This window comes from Pempheris klunzingeri, chromosome 1 (genome assembly GCF_042242105.1).
Source record: "Pempheris klunzingeri isolate RE-2024b chromosome 1, fPemKlu1.hap1, whole genome shotgun sequence".
Lineage (NCBI taxonomy): Eukaryota > Metazoa > Chordata > Actinopteri > Acropomatiformes > Pempheridae > Pempheris > Pempheris klunzingeri.
This window is the reverse complement of record NC_092012.1, coordinates 8196834-8206969: the sequence shown is the minus strand read 5'-3', so window position 1 is coordinate 8206969 and position 10136 is coordinate 8196834. Positions and strand designations below refer to the sequence as shown.

The 10136-nt window shown below is 41.8% G+C and overlaps 2 protein-coding genes across 3 annotated transcripts; both read left to right on the top strand.

The window, feature by feature from the left end:
• The first annotated feature begins 231 nt into the window (after window positions 1-231).
• On the top strand, window positions 232-4744 carry afg2b (AFG2 AAA ATPase homolog B). Of its 2 annotated transcripts, none has more exons than XM_070835897.1 (11): window positions 232-344; window positions 523-1141; window positions 1238-1423; window positions 2159-2443; window positions 2531-2716; window positions 3087-3245; window positions 3373-3582; window positions 3668-3895; window positions 3979-4113; window positions 4267-4392; window positions 4522-4744. In XM_070835897.1, exons 2-11 carry the CDS (start codon window positions 551-553, stop codon window positions 4657-4659), a joined length of 2244 nt encoding a protein of 747 aa, XP_070691998.1. In that variant the 5' UTR covers window positions 232-344; window positions 523-550; the 3' UTR covers window positions 4660-4744. The 2 variants fall into 2 exon arrangements, with proteins under 2 accessions (XP_070691998.1, XP_070692006.1); XM_070835905.1 differs by lacking the exon at window positions 232-344 and having other exon boundaries at window positions 614-836; window positions 1027-1141.
• Window positions 4745-4955: 211 nt separating this feature from the next.
• c1h15orf48 (chromosome 1 C15orf48 homolog) lies at window positions 4956-6679 on the top strand. Its single transcript, XM_070835929.1, has 5 exons — window positions 4956-5047; window positions 5150-5208; window positions 5326-5414; window positions 5551-5611; window positions 5928-6679. Exons 2-5 carry the CDS (start codon window positions 5170-5172, stop codon window positions 5994-5996), a joined length of 258 nt encoding a protein of 85 aa, XP_070692030.1. The 5' UTR covers window positions 4956-5047; window positions 5150-5169; the 3' UTR covers window positions 5997-6679.
• The last annotated feature ends 3457 nt before the right edge of the window (window positions 6680-10136 follow it).

Genomic DNA, 10136 nt, shown 5'->3' with positions numbered 1-10136 from the left:
ATACGAAAAGATGATTTTTCTAAAATCTTATGTAAACAGTATAATTATGGCATTAAGGGCTTTGTCTTTCGTGTTAATAAAAAATATATAATAAAATGTATAATATTTATAATACATAGAGTATAAAAATACATTCTTCCCTTTTAAATCCATAACACCATCAGGCGGAAGCCAGGCTCTCACACAGGGAAACGTTTTGGTTGGCCACCTCCTTTTCACGCCACATGGATTTTGTAAACAGTAGTCGCCCTGATCAATCAGCGCCGCTAATACTGATCAGTATTTCTTTAAATGATTAGTATTTTAGCCTCTATCCACCAGTGTCACCGTCTCCCTTTTCTCTGGTATGTAACTATGTCAGTGTTTCCTCTAAAAAAGTATCGCAGCTAAGAATGAAGTTGTAGCTAGCAGCTAATGGCATGTAGCCTAGCTTAAGGTAAAGTACTGGCTTCACTCTCTGCACGTGTGTGTGTTTCTGCATTATTAAGTCTGAATTTACCCGCTGGTTTGTTTTACTGTCAGTGGGGCCGGTGGCTGCTGATGGACGGTGATGTCTCTGAGGCTGCTGTCAGTGGATCCATCAGACCAGGGCTCCCAGAGATGCAGGCTGGGTCCAGGCTTGATGTCAGCGCTGGGTCTCAGCCTGGGCTCCCCTCTGCTGGTGTCTGTTCCCGGGGGAAGCTGCCTGTGCACCGCCTGGCCCCGGCCTGACCTTGCAGAGGGCTTCCTGCAGATGGACCTGAGATGCTCCTCTCCCAGTCTGATCTCCCACCCACCCACTCATCTCAGCCTGGACCCCGGCCAGCTCACACCTGTGCCCTCCCCCAAGCTCAAAGGTGTTAAGATAACTGTGGTAGTCCAGACTGTTGAATTTAAGAAACATGTACCTCCTCGCCTTGTTCATGAGCTTGTCAAAGACATGCTGAAAGGAGTAAATGTCTACAAGAACTATGTGGTGAACCTGGAGGACTTTGATACAGAGATTAGATATGTTGTTATTGAAAGCGTCAATCTGGATTCTGCCAGTGCTGGACTCATCACCTCAAAAACTGCTGTGGAGATAGCTGGCATCCAGACCGTCCGGCACTACAGGAGTCAGCTGCAGGACCAGCACACAGTCCCACTGGGGGGTCTCGAGGAGGTCAGTATATATTCACTGTAATGACATTATTGGTCCTCATGTAGAGTTTGTAATCCAACTATGTAATAGCTACATTTTTTTATTATTGTGTTTTAGGTGAGTGCCTCCTTGAGAGAGATGCTGCAGCTGCCCCTTCTCTATCCAGGCACCCTGAGCTCTCTCGGTGTGTCGTGTCCAAGGGGTGTGCTCCTGGTGGGGCCTCCAGGTGTGGGCAAGACCGCGCTGGTCCGCAGAGTGGTGGGGGAGGTGGGCGCCAGCCTGGTGGTGGTCAGAGGGCCAGAGGTAAAAAAAAATAAAAAATAATAATGTTATCTGTTCATATACTTGATGTGTTTAAATTACTATAATAAGCATTTTCAATCACAGTATGTGTAATTATGTTTTATAATCTTTGTGTGTTGTGATGTAAATTGTCTGTAAACTCAACAGCAACAGTAAATCCAGTGTTGGAATAAAGCCTTTTTTAATTTGCAACATTTCCTGCAAGTGCCCAGTAAAACCACAGATATTATAATATTTGTATAAGTATAGGAGAAGCACTGACGGTTGACAAATTAAAGTCATGTCAATGTCAGCGTCACCATACCTGACAGCCAGTCAACACTGCTGTGATTAATCATGTACTAACAAAGCATCAAATTTTAACTGTCCAATAACAAAATTAAAAGAGGCTTTGAGATTTTCTGGCTTTCAGGAACTTTTTTTTTCCTTCCTCACATTTTTATATTTACTATTATAAAATAATGAATGTAGGTCCAATGAAAATACTTAATTCTCAAGCCAACAAAAGGGCAAATGGCAAGCAGTGTTCTCTTACATCATAATGTATATTTATTTCTGTTAGAGGCTACAAGAAGTAGTGCTAGTAGTGCTGATTGATTGATGAGATGCACTCAAAGTAAATGTACTTTCTTTTTTTTTTTTGCTATGTTCTAAGGTACTTTATGCATTTTGTGTTCAATAACAGTTTAGTGTGACTAGATCGTTATTAGTAGTAATTGTGAATCATAATTTCAGGTGGTGGGATCACGGCCGGGTGAGAGTGAGGAGAAGCTGCGTGCTGTGTTTGAGCGGGCTCGATCTGCTGCTGAAGAGGGTCCGTGTGTGCTGTTCTTAGATGAGCTGGACTCTCTGTGTCCGAGGAGAACCGGCTCGTCAGCACCAGAGAACCGGCTGGTCGCTCAGCTTCTCACCCTGATGGACGGGATGAATCAGTCTGATCGCTTCCTCATCGTCGGAGCCTCCAACCGGCCGGACAGCTTGGACCCAGCGCTGCGCAGGCCTGGAAGATTTGACAGAGAAGTATGGATGAGTGAATACATGACCCTATATTTGGTAATAATATGTAAATAAATCTTTGAGGTTTTGAATTTAATGTCTTTCCTTCAGGTTATCATTGGAGCTCCCACCTTGCAGCAGAGAAAAGCCATCTTGTCCGTTCTGTGTGCGAGGATGCCTGTGTGTCCCACTGTGGACGTGGCAGAGCTGGCACAGAGAACTACAGGCTATGTAGGAGCAGACCTCAGTGCCCTGTGCAGAGAGGCTGCCATGCACGCTATACGGGAAAACTCAAAGGTAAACACAGCAATAAAGCAAGGAATCATATAGAAACAACATATTAATATTCTGTTACTTTAAGGAAAACAGTTTAGCTCCCTTCAGACCTACGTGTAGTACCTTCTGTCCAGATCAGAACTGCACTCAACACTTAAGGCATTCCTCAAGTCAAAACAAACATGTATTCACACTACAGTGCATTTATGGACATACTTTATGTGTACCTGCTTAACCTAAAATGTGGTTTGCACAGTGGGATATCCTGGTAAAATAAAGCAAACTGAATTGAACTGAGACAGACCAAGCTGCTGTAATACCTCCAGAATATTGAAGACATAGATTTATGTAGTATTTTTTTCTTGTGTTGTCCTGTTATTGTTGTCTGCAGGGTTCAGGAGAGCAGGCCGTGGATATGAAGCACTTCCAGGAGGCCCTGAAGTCGGTGCGTCCCTCCTGCCTGCGGAGCAGCCTGGGTAGGACCGAGCTCTCTCCAGTATCCTGGGAGCAGATAGGAGGCCTGGATGAGGTCAAACTCAAACTAACACAGGTAAATGAGTGGCAGTGCTTGAATTACGCAGCATGAAATACAGAGTTCTCATCTGAGCTAGTTTACTGATAAAGAAAAACACCAAATGGCATTGGAATTATTGGATTTTGCTCTCCCTCCATCAAAGAGCATTGAGTGGCCGATGAGATTCCCCGAGGCGTTTGTGCGTCTGGGTCTGTGTCGGCCGCGCGGCGTGCTGCTCTACGGGCCTCCAGGTTGTGCAAAGACAACGCTTGTCAAGGCTGCAGCCACCTCATCTCACTGTGCCTTCCTGTCTGTCAGCGGTGCCGACCTCTACTCTCCCTATGTCGGAGACTCCGAGAAGGCTTTAGCGCAGGTACTTTCCTTTCACAGCCCCACAGTGTTTGTGTCCTCCTCTCTGTTTCATCCATTAACACCTGCCTCTGTCTGTGCACACGTAGCTGTTTCGTCAGGCCCGGGCCTGTGCTCCCTGCGTCCTGTTCCTCGATGAGATTGATTCTCTGATTGGCTCCCGGTCAAACAGTCAGGCAGCTAACAGCGTGCAGACACGTCTCCTGTCCGTGCTCTTGAATGAGATGGATGGGGTTGGCCTGAAGACGCTGGAGAGGAGAGGAACGGAGAAGATCCTCCAGGCAGAGGGAGTGGAGGAGAGTCACACACAGGAACAGGTCAGATATAATGGAAATTAGCCAACACATCTGATCAGTAGGAGGTGATCTAGTCGACATGTTAACGTTTTTGCTCTTCACAGTTGGACTTTCAGGAAGTATGCAACAAAGATGTGATGGTTGTAGCCGCCACAAACAGACCTGACTGCTTAGACAGTGCCCTCCTCAGACCTGGCAGGCTGGACCACATCATCTATGTCCCCCCACCTGACCAGCAGGTAAGTTATTCGTCTCAAGGGAATCATTTATAGATTTAGAAAAAGTTTTTAGAATTGAATGATTGAAATAACAGGTTTAAAAGATGATAAAAACAATACCTTTTGTATCATACCTTTAACTAACCCTGTATATGTGTTACTCCGTGTGTCCAGACTCGTCTTTGCATCCTGAAGGTGCGTACAGGGTCGATGCCCTTGGATGCTGATGTGTGCCTGGAGGAGCTGGCAGCAAAGAGCGAGCTCTACTCTGGAGCTGACCTGGAGAATCTGTGTAAAGAGGTAATGTGAAGCACACACCCAAAGGCCTTATTTTCACACATCTGGCTATAAAACACAAGATGTAACCCTGGTCCTGAATGTTGCCAACGAACAGAGTAGGAATACCTGAATATTTTTTCTGTTTTCCAGGCTGCTCTGTTGGCGCTACAAGAGGAGAGGATGGAGGCGTCTGCAATCAAACACACTCACTTCCTCCAGTCCCTCAGCAAAATGAGCCCCTCTCTCACTGCCAAGCAGATCCACGTTTATCAAACACCTCTCAGATGACAAACCTTATATGACCATATCCTGTGCACCCAGAAATCACATTGTTATGCTAAAATTGGTTTGAAATAAAACTTGTGAAACTTTGCTTTTGCTGTCTGGTATGATTTTTTTTTTTGTTTGTTCTTAACGTTTGAGATCTTCATTTCAAACTATCTTTGAACTTTCAGTTTTTAAATGTGGCCACAAGAGGGTGCTCCAGACTCAGAAAATGTGTTGATCATCAGCAAAGTGGATTTTGTTGTTGGGTTGAACTACTGGTGCATTTCAGTACAGGAAGCTGTGTCTGTCTACGTGCCTTTCACCTCGTACAACCTCTCATCCAGCCTACATCAGCTGGCCTCACAGGATGCTGCGCTAAGAGACACTAAGGACTTCTCGGCGACAACAGGTGAGACCTGCTGCACACAAACCACTTATGGCCACATCCTAAACATTGACTGACTGGACTTGGCCTCATTTCTAAGTGCAAATATGATCAATTTCTCTTTAGGTGTTTGAGAAATCAGAAAAATGGTTGGATTTTTTCAAATGTTGAGAAAGAAAAAGGAGGTGAGCCATTTTTACAATGTTAAAAGTGATTATTTTTATTGAGAATATTGGAACTTATGTTGGATAATATATGTGATTTAAAATAATGATGCACTTATTTTTACATGTTTTTTCCAGCTGATCCCTCTCATAGGGTTTGTGGGCTTTGCTGCAACAGGAGCCACTACGGCTTCGATCTACTTTCTCTTTACTAAACCTGATGTTATGTGAGTGTTATTGTACTTTTTGTATTGATTTTATAATATAAAGTGCTTTAAATTGCACTATTTTCATACTTAAATCTGACTTCTATCAGCAAGAAATGCTCAATAATGACATTACATTTTCACTCACGGTTTTTAGTTTAAATAAGAGCAAAAACCCAGAACCATGGGACAGAGTGGATCCATCAAAATCCCAAAAGGTAATCTCTGACATGCCGAACATTACATAATTTATAATGTTTAGATGGTTGTTAATAAGCCCTTTTTTGTTTTTTGGCACTTAAATATGAGCAGAATCTTCCAGCATACAGCTTCAGTCTGCTGAGTCACTGAGGAAGAAACCTTATCAAATTAGGACCAGCCTGCTATTGTGATCTCAGAGTAATGATGTTTTTGTTGCCACATACTGCATGTTGACACAGTCCGCTCTGCAGCTGTTCACATTACCTGTAAGTGTAACTCACTTGCATAAAGGTCAGATGAGGCTTCAATTTTAATTCTGGCATTTCGCTGCAGCTCATCACCATCAATCAGCAGTGGAAACCAATCGAGGAGCTGGAGGCCGTGAGGAGCCTTACCAAGTGAAATAGATGGGCATCTGCTAGAAAGATCAACAGTGAGACTACCTGCCTGCAGCCTGCCCCCCATCAGTCTAACAGAATCCTTTCTGCACAAACTAGGACGCTTTGACACTCAGTGTGCGGAAATGCTTCTGCTCCACTGGTGGGGTTTCACCCTGCTCTGTAGTGGCCCAGCCCAAGGACATCCATCCACAAACAATGTTGTCTTACTCTGGGTTTCTTTGGGTACAGCTGGAGATCTGTATTTATAAAGGATAAGTTGTGGTTTTTAATATGACATGGAAGTTGGTAGTCATAGTAACCCAAGTGCTGCAGTAGATGTAAATGTACAATAGTGTCTAAATGTGAAAGGCAAAATGTAAACTCATTAAATAATGTACTGTACAGTGTCAATAAATTATTATTTTGATTATCCTCTACTTTCTTCGCCAGTGTTGCCTTTGTTATAAAAAGTTAAGGAAGTAGGCTATGAACATTTGCATTATTTTCAGGCCTTTAGGCTGATATTCTTTCTTTGTTTTGTAGAGCTAATTGTGATATAGTAATATGAACTCTCAGCATCATCATCATCATCATCATCATCATCAAAGTGGGTCTGAATTAAAAATGTGATGCTAACATTTTCACTAGAAGAGTTGCTGCTTCCCCTCATTTAATGTGAATACATTACTCACTGATCATATCAAAAGGGATGATGTCGGTTTCTTTTTTCTTTGTGAAAAGACCAAAGCTAACAATGAACTGATCCTCCGAACAAATGCTGGAGCTGTGTAACTAAAGCAAAATTAAGATTTCTACTCTGGAAACCTCTACTGACCGTCTTCACTGCTGCCATTTTGACTTGCACAGGTGTTTCTGTGACAATTAACAAGATATCAATGCATTTAATCAGTTAATTCACTCATTTTATTATTTACACCTGGCTGTGAAATCTCTATTAGAAACTATAATACACACATGAGCCACATCATTGCACTCTATGCAGTGCTCTTCCATTACGATGAACACGGGCACTATAGTTGATTTTGAGTCTATCCAACATGTCCTTTAGAGTTACAGCTGCTGTAACCTACATACTTACTAGAGCACCAAAAGTGTGCCAATCCACCACTGAAAATAGTCCCCAAACAAGTGCACTTGTTAGTCCTATTTGAGTAACATTTGCTAAGAACTGCAGTGCCCAACTCTTTTAAGAAATAACTGAGCCTTTTTTAAAAGAATTGAAACGATTTTTTAAACCATTTTTAAAAGACACGACTGCCAGCAACCACTTAGCTTAGCATTAGCTTAAACAATCTGGTTCAATCTAAAGGTAACAAAATGTACCTGCCGTAACTTTAACACCATATTTAGTTGAACACTTAGTTGTACTCTAGTTTGTACACTTTTTTGGATTAAAGAAACAGATATTATGATAACAAATACATTTTGTTACTTGAGGACAAAGCTGGGCTGTTTCCCTATTTCTTTATGCTATGCTAAGCTAAGCTAGAATCTGCTAACTCTAGCTTCATATCTATATAGGAGTATTGTTCTTCTCCTTTAACTCTCAGCATAAAATCAGTATATATCTCAAATGACAGACTAAATATTTCTGTTTTAGTAGAGAGGGGTGGGTTTGTAGCTGAGTAGTGCCACAGACAGGACGGAGAGGTCAGGATGTATAAAACAGGGCTGCCAGCTCTCACTCACCGATCATGACCACTATTTTCACACATCAAATTTTCACGCAGTTAAAAACAAATTCATACGTGTCCGTGAGGCCGTGTCGTGGCGTTATCAGTGATCACGCAGACAGCCTCTCCAGGAGTCTATGCACACTGATAACGGCCACTATCAGTGTCTACATGTAGTCAGAAAGCTCACCAGAGTTAAAGCAAAGCACTGAGAGTCCACTTAGAGTCCAATGTCAGCAGGGGAAAGACAAACTCAATGTGTTGATGGTCTTTGCATCCACAACTCTAATAATTTAAATACAACACATTATCTGGCATGGATTTGATGCATAGTTGTGAGTTTAACTGAACAGTTAAGCAGATGAGAACTTTGTTACATCTGATCGTTTAACCTGGTTAAAGTCTAGTAGACAGAGCAGACTGGCCATGCCGTCTGGTTGATGAATGTGTCATGCTGCAATGGTGCATCATGCTGTGGTGTTAATCTATCCTAGTTTATTCTTTAACAGTTTCATCAGTTGCCAAGGTGTCAGAGGATGAACTGCCTTTGTAGTCTTATCAGTATATATGTGCACCTCTGACATAATCATTAGAAAAATATAATAGATCCAAACAAAATAGTTCAGTGAAAAATTATTTCCCTCTCTTCTATTTCTATGCCACTTCAGTAGTCGTATGTTTGAATGTTCTTTGCAGATCTGACAATGGTGAGATGTTGCCAGAGAGGACAGCTGTAAAGTAATTACTGCCATCCAAGCAATGATCAAATGTACTCATCTACTTAGTTTATGGCTGCGTGGGCATTCAACGTCCCCATTGTGTCTCATAATCAGAGACAATCCTTTTAACATCCATCTCGTATCTCGTATCGCATAGGAGAGCGCAAACACCAGAAAACCCTCCCTGCTGCTGACCATGGCAGTGTGGCCTACACAGCCTACTGGACTGTGGGCTGCACCTTAAATCTGAAAGGATTTTTTGATAATTTGTCAAACGCTAAATAAAGGATGTGGAGAGAGAGAGAGAGAGAGTGAGAGAGAGAGAGAGGCATGAGTATAGTCGCTGTCATCAAGGGTGTGTCACATTTTCAAACATTTCAGTCCTCTTTAGTGTTAGAAAATTGCTACACGGATGCTTTCCAGTCACATTTAATACCTTTGGAGAATGTAAACAGGAAATATTGTGGATAAATATTTCCCCTTAATGGCTGGAGGGCATTTTCGGTGCTCTGTTATCATGTAGTCAAATGTACCGTAAGGTCAGAGGGGGCCATGCTGCAGTCTGAACTTCATTTGACTTAGCAAGCGGTGTGCAACTGAAGGGTTATTTAGGGAAACAATGACAGAAGAGGAAGGATGTTATGTGTGTCGCTCGAGTTTGTGTACGTGACGTGAGTCATGAACACACAGATGACACCACAGACCGCGTGATCAGCAAGTAAAGCAGGTATTGCTCCCACAATGCAGAAGAAGTGGAAGATGAAATTCCACACGTGTTGATTGAGGCATTTCAATCAGGGATCGTACGGCTTCTTAAAAGTAAATCTCAAGCACTTTCAAGGTACCTAAACCTAAAAATTCGAGACTCTCGACACCTTTATAATCACATCTAAATTGTTACTACAAAAGCAACGACGAAAAGTTTACAGAATTCCTTTATACCCACAGAAATCAATGTACAGTTGTCAATGTTGATTCGATGTTTTGATTATGATTGATATCTAGTGTGAGACAACAAACAAATGTGACATGTTTTGACATGATGACGTGATTGTGTGGACGAAGCACCTGTTTATATTGAAAATCAAACATTTTTGAAGGTATATTTTTTTTAAGTGTGTTTTTATTTAAGCATATTCATAACTTTGAAAACATGTAAACCTCTCTGAAAACTGAAAACTCTTGTGAAAGTGAACTCTTTTCAAATACTAGTGACTGACAGGGCTACAGTTTATGGTACTCTAAAGTAAAGCAGGATTAAGCTATTGGCTCTGCTGTAAAACAGCAGTTGCTGCCTTTGGTTCAGTGGCTTTATGTTAACAAGGCCATTGCCTGTAAACTGAGACACTCCCAGACTATTCATGTTGTCAATAATTAACCCATGATATGCCTACATTTGTAATATTAACCTTGTTTTGTATGAAAAGCCGGAAGTAGTTGATGAGAATGTTTCAAATGTGGTGCATACGTACAGTACGCTCCTTTTAAGTATGGATCAGTTTCAGCCCTAAATGTATTTATGTACTTGTTGTATTTGTTTTTACCTGCTGTATGAAACATATTTTTTTCCCCTTTTATTTGCCAATAATGCAAGAAAAACTAGTTTCCTCGTGTAAAAAACGATCTCTTAACACAGAAATGTGTTTTATGCTACTGTCCAGCCCATGTGTGCACCATTATCTCAAAGGCGCCAAACAAATAAGTGTACGGAAATAAGCATGCAGATGTATGTTATCGCATCAAAATGAA